The sequence below is a fragment of the Musa acuminata genome, chromosome BXJ1-3, assembly GCF_036884655.1.
Source record: "Musa acuminata AAA Group cultivar baxijiao chromosome BXJ1-3, Cavendish_Baxijiao_AAA, whole genome shotgun sequence".
Taxonomy (NCBI): Eukaryota; Viridiplantae; Streptophyta; class Magnoliopsida; order Zingiberales; family Musaceae; genus Musa; species Musa acuminata.
In genome coordinates, this window is record NC_088329.1 from 45,026,866 (window position 1) to 45,046,569 (window position 19,704).

A 19,704-nucleotide genomic window follows, 5' to 3' on the forward strand; every position below is an offset into this window, starting at 1 on the left:
GTTCTACCAAAATTATTTCTCACATGCATTCATATCCAAGAAAAGAAAACAAAACCTTTTGATCCAACATGTGCTAAGCATGATCTCTTTTTAGGAGGGAACACATTGATCACTTGTTTGCTATTGTTCCTATGTCGATGACAACTGGTCATGTAAGAAAATTGATGGCAAGTGACTGGTCAAAAAGAAAAGAAGTGTTGTTCTTGCATTTGTTTTATCATCATCAAATTGCTGTTGTGCTGTTGAAATATAAATAAGGAAAATCAAAGTAAATAAGACTTTAGTTACAGTGAATCTAGCAGAGAGGATCACTGATGTAGCTGGAGATTTATGAATCTTAAACTTAGAAATAAAAGGTGAATTGATTCAAGTTTTAAACTTGTCTCATGGGTATTTGTTGTCATTTTATATCCAATAAGCTTATCAATATTGTATTTGATGTATTCAAAGCAAGAAAGACAATGGAAGTAACATCCCAAAGCTTAGTCCCAAAGGCAATTAAGACTTTATTTACTCTATAAGAAGTTAAAAGGATGTACTACAATTAACTTTGGCCTAAACATTTTAACTCATGTCAATGGAACAAATTGATCTGTATCATCCATCATAAAAATGGCATGTACAATTTGTATGCATCGATGTTTAAATTCTTGCGGATGATGATTCTCATGCATCATGAAAGGCTTCCATTTCAAAATCTCTCCACATCCAAACAGGATGATTGTATGCTTACAATTCCTGCAAAAGTTGGGTCATTGAGAGAAAATAAAAAAAAATGCTTCATTTACTGTTGAACTTCCGGCATACATTTAGTTTTTACATCATAAAGTGAATGAAGATTAGATTAATGCTATTGATGCTAACACAGGAATCATGAGTTCATATATTGATCTACAGAAGATTGGCTTTTACAGAGCACCACAATTAGAGTCACTTTCAAGGAATTGATTGGTCTCATCGCCTTTTGAACAAAAGAGCTTCAGTCACTGCCGGCAGTCAGTGTGGATGAATCAGATGCCGCTTGTCTTTTCTTACCTTGTAATCCATCAACAGGTAGTAGACTTTGGTACAAACTGCTGTGGCAGCTTCTACCTAATATTAGATATCACTGTTGGGGTTAACTACCTTTACCGTCTTAGTAGATGTTGGTCAAATCCTGATTGATCCAAGGGTTTTGTTTTGCGGATATAGTTTTCTACGATTACAAAACAAGCTACCCTGGCTTTCTACTTCCCTTGCTTTCTCCCTGCCACTGTGGTAAAGCAGTCAATAAGAAAACAATTCCATTTCATATAAACATGAAACTGAATTAACAATTGAAATAAACACTTCTCGTGCATTGGGACTGAGATAGAACGATTATAATAGAGGAAAGTCCAATCGGATGAACTTCAATAAGATTACGAGGAAATCATAGGTGCAATGCTGACACCAGTTGTACATTGTACAAAATTAAAAAGTAGCTACTAATCATTCTTTTATACTTAGATCAACAACCTTCTTGAGCGTAGCTATTGATGATTCTTTAATATTTAGATCCAACATGTTTCGTGAAGATCTGTGGTCGATCTAGGATTATAAGGAATAGAAAGAAAATAGTTTATGTGGCATGGGCTTTAAGTGTTAGCCATGACTATTAAAAGAGCAAGGCATTTGACACGCTAGGACTCTAACCAAAATACCAATGAGTTCCAGTGCCCAATATGGCCAAATAAAAGACATATGAGGTTAAGGGACTAAGGCTTGTTTTTATTTACTTACTCTCTGCACGATTACCAAATGCTTGCATGAAAGATGTTGCAAAATGGAGTCTCACTATTACCTTTTTGAAACCATGATCTCCTAACTGCTTGGCGGATGTGGCGCTCATGCTTTTGTAGAAGTTCATCAACCTTGCAAGATTGAGACAACAAAGGTCCTGAGAACTCAACTCTGTCTTGATCATGGTAACCCTGAGATTTATCAGGAGAAATTAAGTCACTGGTCAATGCAATGCAATGTAAAACATCAAACCTGCCAGACTATCTGCATACCAAATTGTTATGTCGCATTGATGATGGATCTCCCTTGCAAAGGGCTTCTGACATCTCCTGGGAATAATATGCATCTGAAGAGTCAAATGATTCTGGATGGTCTAATTGTGTCCATCTGTTCAGCATTGCGCACTTGGCCAACTCATATGGTACATGACCTTTTGAACCAACATGCACATCAACATTTTCTTGTCCCTTGTAGTCAAGCTTGCTTTTAATATTTTCAATATTGGACGAATTTCTTTCACAAGATAAATGGCTTTTTGAGCTAGACCTACTGTCAGATCTACCATATGCATCACCTACTCTCTGTCCTTCTGCCCATGCAAAGCCACTAGAAGCAGAAACAAGTAATGGCCCTGGAAAAGCAAGTTCCTCTTGAGAGTTGCACTTTGCGCGATGACCTTCCTCTGGACATTTAACTGATGGCATTGGCTGGAGATCTACAAACAGTCTGGTTTCACTATCTACTCTTGGAAGATCTTTCTTTACATTTCCAGCACTGATCTCGGACTCCTGAAAATTTAATCCAAACATAAAAACATACATCCACCAGTGATTCATTGTAACTTTTTTTCCTCCAACTAAAAGAATTTGCAACTAGGAAAAGTTAAATTACCTCTTTACTGTCTGCTATTTTACTGAGTCCACTTGATGCCCACGAAGATCTATGTGTTCTCGAGGTTCTTTTCGTGGCTTCTGATCCTTGCCCTCTGCCAGTAACTCTTCTTCTGAAAAGACCAAAGACCATGAAAAAGGACTGCAGAATAACTAGCTGTCACATGTTCCAACAGTTGATGACATTTTGTACCGACTTAAGTTGATGACATTTTCCTATAACTAACAGATAGAAAGTGTTTTATTTTTTTATATGACTTTCCATTTATATGAATGTAAATCTTCTGTCTTTGCTGGTCTGAATACGCACTCTTTAACTTTGTGAGGAAGCATATGTCATGTAATTTTTCTTAGCAGCTCAAAAGATAAAGCACAATGAACAACATGACATATTGGAATATCTTTCTGATTTCTTCTAGATCCGATAGAAACCCATAGATGAATAGAATTACCTGCGTGTCTCATCACGACTCTTTGTATCAATTTCCTTGGTGGGTGGGTACTTTGGCAAGCTTGAGGGTTCACAGGCGTAAGGCTTTGTTTTGAAATACTGAATAATCATGTAGAGGAAACATAAAAGGTAAGAGCAAGTTAAATTGAAATGGAAAAAATCAATATAACTGAGTTATCACAGATATGAAACAAGTTTCATTTAGCAGAGAAAAAAACCAGCTTGAGGATCTGTATGTGTAATATAATGTAGGACCACTGTCAAAGAACTACTGCCTTAAATGCTCTGGAATGGAGAATAACTTCCAGTTATCATGTTTTTTATAAATTTATAATGCACTGTAACACTCTGCACAAATTCTTCTTGTCCATTAGCCGAGGGCCCAGGCAGGTGCTCTCCAATGGTAACCACACCCTATTCCTTTTCTATTTCTGATTATACCTAATTATTTAGTTGACATAATCTTGGCTTAAAATATCTATATGTTATTTGGAATTGCTATGCTCCATATTACAATTCCACTTACACAATTATATTATCATTTTTGCTTTTTAACCCAAATAAAGCTGCAAAAGAAATGAAGTGTGTTGATAGGGAGAAGAAGACAATTTTCACCACTGAGGAGATTAACAGAAATGGATATAAGTGCTAAATATATATCAAAAAGCTCATGTAATATAGTTTCAAGGAAAGTACTCACCTCCACTTGAAGGGCAGTTGTGGCAGTACCACGCTTAAATGGTTCAATAGATAAAAAGGTCTCTAACAAGCTAATGGCACTTTCTGGTAAACTTTTGAATGTCTCCTGGAGGCTACTCTCATAGAGATGATAAGGTCTAAAGATCGTAGCATGGGGTAACTTAGACTTCTTCCAGTATTCATCTGGTGGAGAACCACAAAGCTTAAAGATTTTATGTAGTTGTTCAACCTGAAAAGGAAAGTTATCTTGCATCTTCAGATGTGAAAAACAAATTATAAATAGGGCAGTTCTCACAGCATTTAAACAAGAAAACACTTCAAATGAACAAGCTGCAATGGAGAAATGGCACTGCTTAAACCACTAACGGTTCAAATCTATTTTGCGCATTTCCATTAAATGTTTAATAATGATGGTTCTTCTAATAAATCATTTCCTTTACTTTGCAACTTGATAACTGTGAATATACTTCTGAGATGAGCAACTAACAGATGTCGATTCTTTCCAAGTGAAAAACAGAATAGTATCTTGGTATGTACAAGATGGTTGAAGCTGAAGACATACAGATGCATTTGCCATTTGAGTGTCTGAGTTATGTATATCATATGTTAGTTTTCTCATGTATATATGTGTAATGGATCCTTGTGTATGATACGGGGGACAACTTTAGAAAAAGAGAATTGTTTGTTATTGAGCCTCAAACAGTACTCTTGAGTTGCCTGGTCTAAGTCAATTATTACAAATCCACATGGCAATCCAGCTCATGGAAGAATGATGAATTATTCAAATCCAAGCTCAACAGCAAAGAACTCACTCTGGGACCTTTATCAACTTAAATAGCATATAAGAAACAGTTTAAGCAAATTTCTCATAACAAGCCAGCCAACTCATGGACCCATTAGGAGAGAATTTGCTAACATACAAAAATCGAGATGTCTTCCACACACTTGTCCTGTACTTATTTCTGGCTGCTTCTTTATCTTTTCTCTCAATAGGTTGTAATAATCCAACAAAACTAGTCATTCTGCATCTGACAATTCTAGTCTATCTATTGCTAGACTTTATATAATTTCTTCCTAAACCAGGTAGTTGGAAAAGATAATTCCCAGGTACAAATTAGCGTTAAAATTGTTAAAGAATAAATTTCACAATATTAATCTTAAAAATATTAATAACATTATTTTATAGAATAAAACTTCTCTATTGTGACAATTTTAAAACCAAAACAGTTTTCTCAGGTATTGACTGTGAAGGAAATGCTCCGTCATTGTGGTTTCATGATATGAAAAAAGGCTACGGGTGACAACATTTTTAAGCTGCTGCTATAACATCGAAAATGAAACTAGCCTTAAAAACAATTCTATTAAGTGGAGGCAAATCTTATAAATGCTTTCAAGACAAGTTAGTTTGAGAAAAAAGTTCCCGTTCTCAAATGTTTCATTGTCCGAGTGATTTAATTTTCAATGCACAAAACTACATCTTTAGTAGACATTCCAGTCAAGGTGATTCCAGTTCCATTCTTTTACCATTTTCATGACAGTTACAGGGTCCAATTTCAATGACACCTTGGTTTGCTAATTTGACTTAAATCTGTAAAAGGAATCTATAATAAAAACTCTCTTTTTTAATGATTATTAGACCTTAATTTCATAACCTACAGGACAGTACACAACAATATGCAGCAATGTAACTGCTTAGGAGGAAAATGAGAGATTATTTTTATCATTATGCAGGTGCTGATTTTAAAATTCATCACAATTAATCATGTTTTATATAACCCTACAAAAGTTTTCTCATTCCATTTCTTTTACCATTTTCTGTTTTTTTGTTAATAGAAATTAATCAAGTAAAAAAAATCTTTCTCCTATATGAAACTATGTATTTGTTCATGTCTCAATTCACATGATCCTTCTTTTTCTCCATGTTTTATAATGGTAACAAAAAACACTTGTACCTCTGTTCTGCCTTGCAAGATAGGTCTTCCAACAAACATTTCTGCAAACACACAACCGATGCTCCACAAATCTACAGTTGTTCCATAGTTTGTGGAACCCAGAAGTAGTTCAGGCGGCCGATACCATAGAGTCACAACACGGCTAGTTAGGGGTTGGCTATGCCCAGGACTGAAGAAATTTGCCAGACCAAAATCAGCGATTTTCACAACCCCCTCATTATTAACTAGTAGATTTGCTCCCTTTATGTCACGGTGAATAATACCACGTGAATGGCAATGCTCAAGTCCAGATAGCAACTGCTGCATGTAGCACTTGACCTGCAAATTAAGGACAGAAAAAAAAAACTCTGGTCGGAACTAATTACATGTTCCAGTATGTTATCCCAAGAAAATCTAAGACAAATAGTTTGCACTATTATTGAAAAAATATGATCAAACCTGAGATTCAGAGAATTTAATGTTAGGAGAGGAAGACAGTCCTGCAAGATCATGTTCCATATATTCAAATACGAGGTAGAGACTGCATGATAACCGAGAAGTAATCAATCCTTCCAATTTAATGATATTTGGATGGTCAAGCCAGCGCAGTATCTTTATTTCCCTTGCCATAAACCTAACACTTTCTCGCTCAAAATTGTCAAAGCGCACCTTCTTCAAGGCGACAATTTTTCCTGTGTCGAGATCACGTGCTCTGAACACACTGCTATAAGTACCTTGTCCAATCTTCACAGGCAGAAAAAACCAAGTTTAGCCAGAAATAGCCAGTCAAGAACAAGCTAGCTTTATGTTCAAAGAAGAAGTTTACCAATTTGAACATTCAAAGCCCATATGAAGCACAATCAAACAACCAGCCATTGGGTCTTAGGAACTAAATGTCTCAAGATCTACAAACCATTGAAATCCTGATCTATGTTTATGATAATGAGTACGTGAAGCTCACTTGTAATAATATGTATCATAGAGATAATAGCACATAAAATTTTCTAATAGAGCTTAGCTCTTAAATGAAATTTGAACTTATAACATCTGTCGCAACAAAAGTATCCGATAGACTTGCACTCATTAAATGAACTGCATGACAAAAATAGCTAACCAATTATGTATATCTGAGTCAATCTATACACAGTTTTTTGTTTAGGCTGATTATTCGGTCAATTGGAAATGCAACGACAGAGATGGTTATAGGCACTGACTCATCTATAAGAAGTTTTAAAAAAAAATTCTCTTTGGATGATAAGAGTTATATAGTACAACAATTATGCATTCTCGAAAAAGAAGAACAATTTTAGAACTTGTGGTGCTCTCATATTCAATTTATGCTGGCAAGTCTCCAAGCATAAGGATAACATCTTCTTCTGTTGCCATCTTCCACCCAGAAAAAGAGCGGAAAAAAATCAACTACCATAAGATAAATAAGAGCAATTACTTAAAATATTGGCAAATTTGAGTTTCAAAAAACATTTAAGTCATTTGTCACATCTAGCTTAAGAAAGTTACACAATAGCAGAGGATGACAAAGCAGAATTGGCTTAAAAAATAGATAATAGATGCAGAACCACCTAGAACTTCCCTTATGAACACCAAAAGCTAAGCTTTCTTTTTGTTTCACTAATCATAATTGCTGGTGAAACAACTGTTATTAGTAAAAAGAGAAGCAACCTCAAAATAAAGAAAAAGAAACTCTTCTTTTTCTCCAAATGAAGCAAAAACATGAGAAGATGAACAATAAATGAAAGAAATGTTTATCTGGAGAGTAAAGGCCATTCTCTCCAATTTAATGGAAGAGCCAAGTTAATCTAGTCTGGGGAGCTCAACAAAAAAGGACATCATCTAGACATAGAGGTTAGTTGTCCAATGGAAAGGTTTGGGGTCACAACCTCCAAAAAGTTTGATGTAAGCATAACATGATAGTAAGGTAAAATTAGGATGATAATTACTTTCAACAGATGGCCCAAAGTACACTGCAATATTACAGGGATAAGGAACATCAAACAAAGAAAGCACTACGTCTTCCCTCGAGATTTAGCAATAAGACAAGGAAGGATGAGAGAATGTAATAAGCTACAAATGGGTATTGGAAGTAGGACACATGCGCCGGTACAGATTTGTTTCCTGAGAGTACAACAATAAAATTATAACCAAGTGCAATTTGTCATGAATCACCATATCGTTTAACATCATCGAACTTCCTCAGCTACGCAACCAGAAAAGAGCAAATTTGGGAGAAATTTGCGTACACGCATATCATTTTCGGTCAAGAAAGATATCACTGGATAATATGGATAAATCGTCATATTTAGTCTTTGATGACATTAAACAAACAGCCCATGCAAACTAGTCGAAGTGCCTATGCGTCGAATCAATTTCTTTACGGAGACGACGACTACAATCGTACCTTCTCCAGCTTCTCAAAGGAGTCAGCTTTAAGAGGCACCCAACCCTGAATAGCATCCCCGGCAACAGCACTAAGCCAGGAGGGCCATCCGGCGGCGACCTGCTCCCCTTCGATATACTTGTTAAGATTCTCTAGCCGGAAGCTCTGCGACGTGGTACAACCGGCGCTCGCTTTCCCATGTTCCTCCAATTCTAGGCAATTCCCCTCCTTCTCTTCCTTCCTCAACAGACATGCAGGCCTGGTTACCTGTACGGTCTGGTACCGCTGCGATGACGTCGAGATCGGACCCGACCGCTCCCGGTGGTCCCGCAGGATACCGGAGGAATCAACCGCCGGGGTAACCGAGACCACATTCTTCGACGCGAGGCAGCCCATCCGCGGCGGCCGGGTCTACGGCATTGCCCAGGCCTCCGGGATGAAGGAAACTGGGGGCGAAATCGGGGATGCAATAGGAGCCCCGCAGTCGGGGTAATGGGAAGGAGGATCACCCAAACGACCTCGGGCAGAATTGGGTGGCCCGGGGATCCGGAAAGGCCGTAATCACCCCCTACAAATAGAAAAGGCAAGACCTTTGTGCGCCGCTGCTCCCAATCGCTCCACAAATTACCAGTGGAAGAGCAAAAGACAGCCACCGAAATCGACGCGGCGACGAACAGGGGAGGAGGAGATGGCGAAGAACTGTAGCCGTCGGGGCGCGAGCTTGAAAGCGCATGGGTTGGGCAGTGGTGTCGCTTTGTGCGGTCAAGTCTCTCTCTTGGCTTCATATGGTGTCAAAGAAGCTGCTGTTTTTGGTGTTATATGGTGACATCCACTGCACTGTTTTCATAGTGGTTTGACAAAGAAAAGCATGACAATGAGTCAAAATGTCTTCCTAAAATTGCTGTATTCATTGTGATGAAGACAAGGAGAGGAAGGTAGGAAAGGAAGGATTGAGAATGTGGTCCAAAGAAACATGAGCCACTTTAGTTTACTCATGACACCACTAGATGTGGTTTTCTCTCTCTAGAATAGACATGAGAGGGTCACAAGGTTTGGTGGGTTAGCACTAGGCTAAAGGAAGTGATAGCCTGTGACTGTGCTGTCTTTTGCTATGAGGTGAGGAGCATTAGCAACACTACAAGCTTCACTAGGTTAGAAGTTCCAAGATCAATGTGGGTAGTCTTCAAAGGCATATATATATATATATATATATATATATATATATATATATATATAGAGAGAGAGAGAGAGAGAGAGAGAGAGAGAGAGAGAGAGAGATTGAGATTTAAAATAGATTTTCTTCTTACAAAGGAATCTAAGGTATTAATATACACAGCTTTATTTTTATAATTATCTAAAAATTTATTTCTAAGACTCGAATGATCCATCGAGTTTTTTTATTATTTGATATTAAAATTTAGTGTGTATTAATGATAGTGACCACCTCCTAATTTATTCTGTAGATAGGATATCACTGAAGCAACATGCATTTTGGACTGTCCCAAATGTATGTATGAGAATCTAATATTGGAGTCCTGTAAGGATGTCCTACAATCCATGTTCATGAGGACACAACACAAACAAGCTCACCTAATCAACCTCCAAGGATTTAGATATAAGAATCCCTTGACTGTTGATGTACCTGAACACTGTAATAACAAGACAAAGAACAAAGAAATACTAGGAGATGAACATTTCATTGCTTTTAAGGTCATGTGTCTTGAGGTCCACTTTGCATCCTCATGTAAAGCATACCCCCATTCACTGAAGCCACCTGTTACCCAACATTGTCTTTTCATCATCTCATGTTCCTTTTACTTCCATGAATGCTGACAGTAAACAAGGAAGAGACACTGCTTTATCACATGCAACACTTGATGCATCTTCATATTCCTCTTCCTTTTGTCTGCACTTTATGTAAACAAGGTACAGTCTCACATATACCTATATCATTAGGAAACAGGAAGAGATGCTCTGTGGTTGTAGAATTAGAATTTAGGGTCCAATAGGGTTTGGTGGCTCCATACATTCTCAAAATACTGCACTTAGAATAACCAGGACAAGTGATGAAGGGCATCCTTTTGTTCATCATTGTCATTGGAGGAACCAAACTTTAGCAAAGTTTGGTGCCTTTCATCACATGGTGCATCTTTTATTTCCATTTAATTTGTCTTCAGGTCTTTTGGCAAGTCCTAAAATTAAGATTTAAGTACCATTAGAAATGATAGATCAGGACAAGAATTTGTGATGCTAAATTGTAGAGTCAGTGTTCTCAACAATGAGCTTTAGGGAAAATAATTAATTAACTGAACACTCAAAATTAGGTGCAATGGAAAAACATTCTCTAATGGTAAACTAAGAAGGGGGTAATTTGGTGTGGCATAAGGTTGTACACAGCTCTCTTTTTTCTAAGGACCAATCACTACCATATTTCTCTTCAAAGGAAGAAAGAAGAAGCAGTTATTAAGGGGTAAAAGGATTCTTAACAAAGGCTGGTATAGCAAAAATTTCACTGCAGTATAGTTTATAGGATATATGATGCAGATGACCATTCATCTTAGTCCAGTTATGTTTCATTGGGAAGACTAATGGCATGAACATTGCCCAACAACTCACACAAACTGCATGATGATGTATAAGGTTAGTCACATTGAAAATGCTTGTGTATAGGCAACAAAACTTATGATGCAACCAAATGCTAATTGCTGATATGATATTTGAAAGGACTAAGACTTAGATTCTGAATAGATTCAATACCTGTGCAGATCATATTACCATAGGATTCCAATAATTCGGTTTTCCTGCATGTCTTGCTTCGCTTGACAGAATGAGCACCACATACTTTTCCTATACTATTGTACAAAATCCATGAATTTGTAATGCTAATCTGAAAGATTTTCCAAGGATTTCAAGTGCCACAAATACGCTCACACAATTCAACCAAGTCATAGCCAGGTACTTTATCCAATCCCCTTTCTCTAGCTGTAGCTCATATATTTGCAGCTTCACTCCGCTTACCAGTCTGAGCATACACATCTGACATAAGAGCATAATTACCTCAGTTCTAGAGTTCTTGTTCGATCAGCTGTCCTACTTTTGTGATTTTCATGAACGCTGCAAGAAGCAAATAGAGTGCACATTGCACCAAAAGTGAGCACTTCATCAAACTGTATGCTTCTTCAAGTTGACCTGCTCGACCAAGTAATTCAACCATGCAACTGAAATGCTCTTCCTGTGGAGCAACCAAATAACCTGAACTCATGGAATTAGAAATACACCAGCATTATTGAATCAGCAGTATCTTCCGCCAGATAAGTTCTGTAAAAATACCCATGACTTTCATTTCCTGGCTCTGAACTACCCAGTTGAGCATGTAGACTCTTCACCATTTTTCAGCATTTCCCGAAACAACACAGCAGCTTCATCTGCAAGACCAAAATTTACATAACCCATCATCAAAGTGTCGACGGAACTAAGCCTTTGTCTGATGTCGAATAAAAAATCATCCTCACATTACTGATTTGCTCACATTTTGCATGCATGTGTGGAGTCAAATTGGAACCACTCATATATACCTGAAGGTTATATCAGAACACAATACCATGGACCCACCTGCCTTTTCTTGCTTCTCCGGTATCAGCAAATGCTGAAATGGGCTCACCACCATGCCAAGTTTGGTCTTGCACCTTCTTTGACCACGTCACCGAACAAGTTAATGGCATCTTCAATTACATTATGGGGATAACCAGAAATCATGACATAGGACAAGATTGTGTCATGGCAGATCAGATGACCTAATAGTTTATATTTTCTAGCCCTTTTCATCTTATTGCACTTTAAGCACAGTTCAATGAGAGTAATGGTGATAACAATATCAAGCATAATATATTTTTCTTGTTATGTAAACCAACTTCACATTTGAACATTCATGAGCACAATACAACTTCTCAAACAAAAATTAATAGCTGAAATGACAGTACCAATTCGTTCATACTCTAAATTTGGATACAACATAAGAGCATCATCAAAATGGCCAACTCTAAAATAGCGAACAATAAACAATTAAATTCAAGTAAACCACCCAAATTAGCATTACAGTTCAAAAGCTTGGTCCAAGATAGATGCCAGCTCCAAACCCATGAGTAATAATGTGAGCTTGAATCTTGGCAATCTGATCTCAGTGACAACAGATAAACCTCTCTGCCGTATAGGATTAGCAATTCCACGACTCCTTGAATCCAATATGTCCCGAGGGGCACGGGGTCAAAGAATCCTTTTCGATTGTAACTTAAATCCAATAGGAAAAAGGCAGAATCTTGTCTTCTAATTCAAAATGGACTATTCTGATTTATATTGAACTGGCTTATCTATCTTCCAAGACATGATATGTTGGGCCTTATTTTGCAGTCAAAGAACAAAAAATGATACCAAAATAAATTTGATTTCCTGGAAAGAATTAATTCAGTAGAGTAGGAAGGGAAAGGTCCAATTTTTAAGAAACCAATCAACGTCAAAAGAAGGCTGCAAGAGAAAAAAATGCATCGAATTTAAAGACGTCCATCATCAACATCTACACATTCTTATCATAGCAGAGAAATAGGATTGGAACCCTAATGTTCTCCGGTTAGTTATCTGCTTTGAGAGAAACGGGGAAGGAAATCGCAATCAAATTAGATCGGTGGCACAGAGAACCGGCAAATCAGGAGAATCGCAAGGATGCATCCAATCCACCAACTCTGCGAACCCTGTCAGGGTCATCCAATCCGCCGGCGCCGGTGCCGTTGCGCGACGGCGATGCCGGGAGCTGGGACGAGAAATAGCGGAGCCGGAGTTGCTCGGCCCTGGTGGGGGACTCGACTTCACACCCCTCGTCGAAGTTGAGGGCGTAGCTGAGGGGGTCGTACCTGAACTCGGTGGAGGGGCGACGCCGGTGCCTCCCCCCGCCGCAATGGTAGCCGAAGCCCAGGCATTTGCCGCGGTGTTCCGGCCGGATCAACGAGGTGGGCGACCGGGCCGCTCGCTCCTCGTATACGGGTTCTCCCTGAGAGACGGAGGGGCGGAAGCAGGAGGTGAAGCAGTGGTGATGGTGGTGCTTCCTCTTCAGCGGCGGCGTAGCGGGAGGTGAGCCGGATGGGCGGTGATCGTACTCCATGCTTCCGTAAAGGGATTATTTCGTAAGACTCTGCCATCACCTCCCTTATAAATATAAATATAAATATAAATATATAAATATATAAATATATATATATATATATATATATATATATATATATATATATATATTCGACACTAAACCCGAATTAGATTTTGGTTTTAGAAGAGGGAAAAAAAAAGCATAAAAACAGGCACAACAAATTATGCTATATCAGGTAAATATAGATATACTTAACTAAAATTGAAGTCAACCACTGTTATAAATACCTACTTCTACAACTATATCATTACGACTATATATTTATTATTATTAGGAAGCTATTGTTGGACTTGATGGTGGATTAGAAGCATGTTTAAATTGGATCATTTTAAAGTTTAATCCAAATATTATTGGTCGAGTTTCTATTATGAATTATATCTAATGTAGTATAGTAGTTCTAATATTACAGAGCTATTATTGTTGTTATTACCAAGGTTCGTAATACCGTATCGTACCGGTATTTCGACCTGGGCTCGGTATCGGTACGATACGGTATACCGAGCGGTACACCCAGGAGTACTGAGTACTGTAGCACTGCTATTCGGACTGGTAACAAACGGTCCGCGTACCGACAATCTGTTGGATCGGTACGTACCGCCCATACCGGACGGTACGATTCGGTACGACAGACCTGGTTATTACAATGCATTCATGACAGTTAACGAGGAAAATCAATTAATTGAGTAATATCATCCTAATTATTTCTATTAGATGAATGTATAGATAAAATGTCATGAATGCTTGCTCAAAATTGTTACAACCATCATGGAGTTAAAGACAAAATCCCTTTTTCGGTATTTACACACAAATGGGATGACTATGAACTACCACAAAACTTCTTGTGAATAGATTGAAGGAAGAAATGAAAAGGCAGTGTGTGTTGATCATCACAATGCACAAGTGATCAAGAGACATACAGAACTCAAAAAACTGCAATATGTCATCCATAAAAGCAAAGAAAGGACCAGTTCAATGGTTATACTTTGAGGGTTGCAACAAAGCCAAAAGATCTTGTTTGAGGATTTACAGGTAAGATAAGAGACTATTTGAGACAGGAGAAAGAGCTAACAGGAAGACAGTTGCATAAGAATAGGAGGATGATTAACTCTTTGTTCTCAGTTGTATCGAAGACAAATCTTGCGAGTCCTGGTACCGGATACCTGGGAGACGGTAACTTCATAAGCATGAGCAGAGTAAAGAACAGTAAAGACGGTAACTTCATATGTTTAACAAGTTAATTAAGATTAAAATATTAGAGCAATGTGATATACAAATAAAAAGGAGCAAATAGTGGGGAAAATATATTTACCAAAATCTGTAAACATCAAACTTTAACCACAAAGTGCAATGGAAAAATAGAATAAGCATCTTGTAACATGAGAAGCTTTAAAATAGATGGATAGCTGTACGGCAAAGTTGTTGTTAAACATAGCAACCATATGCTACAGTGATGTAAACCATTAATATCTGAAGAAATGTTGCCACTTTTCCTGGGAATCAGACTAGGTAATTCAACTATGGTTGGTCATCAACACTACAATGAAAATTTAAGTTAAGACAGAAAAAAACAGTGATGATAGATGATTCACTACTTGTCCATTTCAAAGAAAAAATAAAAATAAGAAATCAGAATGTTGTTACCGCTTACATTTTCATCGATCGGTGCCCCTTCTTCCCTTCTTCATTGAGGACCAATGTTCGATGTGCCTGCAGTATTCTGTGATTCCACATTTTTAAGTCTCCAGGCATGTTCATTTCCTGAAGCTTTCACGTCAAAAGTAGCACCATATGCAGCATGATTTGCTTGCAAAAAACAAAGACGAGCAGCATGCTTCTTTCCAGCACGATGCTGAGACAATGATATTTCATTCATGCATGCTACTTTGCACTCGTTACACTACAACATCTTATTCCCATTTGGCATGGTAGACTTGTTCTTATAGGTCGATTATCTCTTTGTGCAGTGTGCTTCACTTTGATAGTGTTGCTTGAGATTAAAAGCATTTTCACATTTCACCTGGCAGATATTGCACCAATACAGGGCATTCTGGTTCAGTACAGCTGGTTGAATAATACACTGTCGAGGCAAAATCAGTTGTCCTTCAGATGAACTGCAGTGGGCTGGACGATACTGCAAATGCTGTAAAAGATTGTCAGCCCACAATCCTCTAATGGATTCAAAGAAGATTGTTGTAAATGCAACTCTGCAGGTGCAGCCTCCCAGTATTGTGGTGGCTGTTTCAGAAAATGACTTTAATGAGGTGCTGGGTCCGGCTGGACCATCATCTTTCGCTTGAGACAGCATCCTGGAGACAACTCCTAGAAAAAAGAAAAGGTCTAAATTAGACACAGGAATAAACCACACATTTCTATTTAGATTTTTAAAAAGCATACAGAACCAGATGGAAAACACTGAGTAAAATTAAAAATCAATTCTCTTAAAACATTTGAAGCAAAAGTTTGGAGCAACTAAACATTTGAATGTACAAGATTTCTGACAAGAGTTCGCCCACTGGAATGTACGTTCAGGCCAGTATGCATCATAACATACTCACATAAGGCAAGCTTCCTCAGTCCCAAGCATTTCATGTATGATCGTTCGTGTAGAAAATTTAGGAAAGGTAAAAGGAAAAAAGGTGTTGAAATACATTGTTCCTTCCTTATGATGTATGCAAGACAGAAAGATAAGAAAGTGCCCATTTCTTCAGCACAGGCATCCTGTATCAGCAATGATTCCATAGTATACTGTGATACAGATCACCGTAGGGATTTAATTTGTTTGTCAAACAGGTCATGCCAATTTAGAAGAAAAACAAGGCTCATAGTATATGAAAACAAGTTATCTGAAAAGGTAAGTATACTAAGATTTTCTCTTATGGATTCATTATCTTATGCACAGCCATTGGTCTTGTTAGCAATATAATAAGAGACGTACCTCAGTAAAAACATGTCACCTTCAAGCAATATCAATATTTTTGTGCAGAAGAATAAAACAACAACAAAGCCATAAAGTTTTAACTATTTTTGGGTCAGCTATATGATCTTTTGCTGTCATTAAAATCTATAAGAGACCATATAGTTAGTTAAGAATATTTAAATATTTATTTATAAATTATATTAAAGTTTTTAGATCTCCCTCTAACTCTCCTCATACCACTAAAATCTTTACCAGTCAAACTGACAAATTCCTTATTTGTGCAGTTGAATAAAAAGGCAAAATTTAGGTATGAAGTATGCACGAAGATAGACCCAGAAAACCTAGTGGGGTAGGTAATGTAATAAATTATGCATCAGAGAGAGCACCTATAATTCGAAGTAGAAGCATGCCATATTGTTCACTTTCAAGTAATAAATAGCAAATTTTCTACAATTTACCAAGAAACCCATTGCAGCGCTACGTCATAATTGTATCAATAGCATTAGCAAATAAATTGCTCATTTATGGTTTATCACAGAATACTTATGTCCAAGAATGAAATTTGAAATAGATATGTCCTAGAATGTAATTTCAAATAGATAAAATAAATCACTAAGAAAGAGAAAGAAGATGCATAAACATTATAATGAACAAGTAAATGTACCAATTAGTATTCCCAAGATAAATTAAAAAAAGCTCTCTCTAAAATTGTCCCCCATGCATAAACATAATTTCTATCTGTTTCATGGTCTTCAAGAATTAATAAATATCAAGGGATTTCTTACTTAAGATGGAATAGGGGGCAGCCTAGTGGTAGCAGAAGGTTGTAAAAAAGCATTTTTCACTCTTTTCTGGTGTTCTAACTCCCGTTCAAGTGCTACCTCATAGTTTATTGTCCCTTCTTTTAACCCATCAGTTGCATATTCATTTGAATCTGAATTTTGTTGCAAATTCTGAAGAGCAATTTCTCTCTCAGGTAAAACGTGATTTGGTATTACATCTGAGCCACTGGGGGCAGGAGAAAGTGGTACAGTTGCATCAGAATCTGGTAATCCATTTGGCTCAGAATCAGAATTGGAGTGCATTTCTGTACATAAACTTGTCCAGCCAAGAGCTAAAGGCATAGTAAATCTTGGACTTCTCTCCTGACCTTAGTATCTTTGTGCATGTTTTTCTACCATCAAAACAAGCCAAAAATTAGAACTCCGAAAGCACTTTCTAGAAATCCATAGAATAATCGCATCATTTAAAGTGTGTCTTTTAGGACAGATTACCTAAATGGTTTTTTATCCAAATGAATTTGCTATGAAGATCATTTTGCAGGGACATGATTTTTTGAAGATTTTATCAAGAAAAAATCTTGAGAAACAAATAAGATAGTTGAGAAACAAAAGCACAAATAATTCAATATTTTTTGAAGATTTTCTCATATCAAGAAAAACCATTTTTTGAGAAACAAATAAGATAGTTGAGAAACAAAAGCACTGTTCAAGAAAAAAAAAGCACAAATAAACTTCATTTTTTGAAGACTTTCTCATATCATTCAACAAAAAGATAGTTGAGAAACAAAATTGCCACATGGTGTAAACTCTAGATGTGACATGTCATTAATTCAATATTAGAAGTCTCAATTTATTTACGTAAGAGAATTTTCTATGAAAGGTCTATGGTGCAAATTCATATGCATCATTTGTGGTATCAAATGGTGGTAATCACGTCCACATATGCATCATGTTAAAACTAAACTGCCAAGCAGCCAAATCGTCTCCACCTATAGCTGAAGTCAAAATAAAATTAATCAAATATTTGGTGAATGATTTTTGGTGCAAGGGCCCTTCTAAAATGCTTTGCTAAATGTGGAAGATTGGCAGAACTTGATTTCATACGAAATAGTTGATGTACTGAAATATGCTTCTTGTTAAAATTTTATATAAGATTAACCCACAATATCATTTTTGCAAATTATGAATATGGCAATGCAACAAACAAATTCCTTATGTGTGTGTGTGTATAATTTATATATACATATATCGGCATATAAAAATAATAGTAGTAGATGACATATAAAACAAATAAAAAATACTTAAAAGAAAAGTACTCAAAACTAGTTTAAGTCGCCTCTTTCTGCCATGAACCATGAAGATGGAAGAAAGACACGATCATTTCGTCCCAGTAGCTTGCTTGCGTGTTATGTAACACTCCACATGTTGGTTGAAACCCCAAACCCTTTCTGTTCTTTTCCATTCCATGCTAATAGCTACAAACTCTCAGAGGTTAGTGATTCTTCTGATTAACAATTATTTTGCTGGTGATGTGCCCTTATTGCTTGTTTTGCCAAAAGCAAAAGTATGGTGCAATCTTCCAAAACCGTGCAAAAGAATCAAATGGCAAGAACTGCCCTGTCATCTATCTCTCGGGTGATGCCATCCCTAACCAGAAGTTCCTGCTACTACTACTACTGCTACCCACAAGCCAAGTTGATGACCATACAGATGCACGGGCCAAAGACATTCTTGGTATCCATGTAGGATTACCAGCATATTTTGGTTGCTTCTAGCCACAACTGCTCAAAATAGAAAATTACAGCACACTCTTTAGATTCCCCTATTTTATGTTATCAACAGCTTCATAAGCATTAACATCAGACTCCATATTTGTAAGGCGAAATTCCTTAAAAAAATTTAATTTCTATAGCACCAATGTCATTTTCTTATTTTCGGATCCAACAAGCCAACACTAATCTTCTCCGAAAGCAACAATCTTGTGAAACGAACCCAAAACCAGCAATGCGAAATCAATAGGATTCAAAATCACAAGAAAGATACGGAAACTGCCGTCAGACCAACATTTCACCTAATTACCGACTTGCGAAGGGCAAATCAGTCGATCAGGCAATTACAAGACTAGAATCATAAACAAAACCAAGCAGAGGGAGGTTTGACACTAAAATCGGATTCGTGCATCAAAGAGGGCATGGTGGGCTACACTTGCATTTTGGCTAAAACCGAAGCTAGATAAGAAGCAAGGGAGATTATAACCTAGAAATCGGAGCGTGCTTTACAGAACCGGGAACAGCAAACAAGGAGAGAACTCTCGTCGGAGAATCCCTAGCCGTGGATGCATCAAAAACCGACTTCTATATCGATGAGACAGAGAGAGAGAGAGAGCGCTCCAAAGCGCGAAACCTGCATGATGAAAAAGCGGCGCTACTTCTCGACGTCGTTACCCGCCTCCGTACTCGCGGGTAAGCGGACACGATTGGAGGCGCAAGGAGGTAGGCTGTGGGACCCGCTGTGTCAGCGCGGGTAAGCGTTCTGCGCAACGTATCCGTTCATGAACACTCGAACTTCATTTTCTTTCATATATATTATGATAGCAATTATTTATTTATTTATTTTAGAACACTTCCTCCAAATGTCGAGTGCTATTAATATCAATCACTTCACCATTAGAGAACATGATGGCC

At 37.4% G+C, this 19,704-nt stretch overlaps 2 protein-coding genes across 4 annotated transcripts; both read right to left on the reverse strand.

Annotated features, from left to right (window-relative positions):
* Positions 1 to 761: 761 nt before the first annotated feature.
* LOC103979839 (protein IMPAIRED IN BABA-INDUCED STERILITY 1) lies at positions 762 to 8,947 on the reverse strand. The gene is made up of 9 exons (XM_009396054.3): positions 8,149 to 8,947; positions 6,192 to 6,476; positions 5,754 to 6,071; positions 3,803 to 4,030; positions 3,104 to 3,201; positions 2,653 to 2,764; positions 2,034 to 2,549; positions 1,823 to 1,952; positions 762 to 1,252 (listed from the first exon to the last, which is right to left on the reverse strand). The coding sequence occupies exons 1-9, from the start codon at positions 8,521 to 8,523 to the stop codon at positions 1,227 to 1,229; spliced, it is 2,088 nt and encodes a 695-aa protein (XP_009394329.2). The 5' UTR covers positions 8,524 to 8,947; the 3' UTR covers positions 762 to 1,226.
* A 688-nt stretch (positions 8,948 to 9,635) lies between these two features.
* On the reverse strand, positions 9,636 to 13,294 carry LOC108952332 (uncharacterized). 3 transcript variants are annotated; one of them, XM_065151322.1, is made up of 3 exons: positions 11,740 to 13,294; positions 11,458 to 11,552; positions 9,636 to 11,379 (listed from the first exon to the last, which is right to left on the reverse strand). In XM_065151322.1, the coding sequence occupies exon 1, from the start codon at positions 13,277 to 13,279 to the stop codon at positions 12,827 to 12,829; it is 453 nt and encodes a 150-aa protein (XP_065007394.1). In that variant the 5' UTR covers positions 13,280 to 13,294; the 3' UTR covers positions 9,636 to 11,379; positions 11,458 to 11,552; positions 11,740 to 12,826. The 3 variants fall into 3 exon arrangements, with proteins under 3 accessions (XP_065007394.1, XP_018678877.2, XP_018678878.2); XM_018823332.2 differs by having other exon boundaries at positions 9,636 to 11,552; XM_018823333.2 differs by having other exon boundaries at positions 11,458 to 13,294.
* Between the last annotated feature and the right edge of the window lie 6,410 nt (positions 13,295 to 19,704).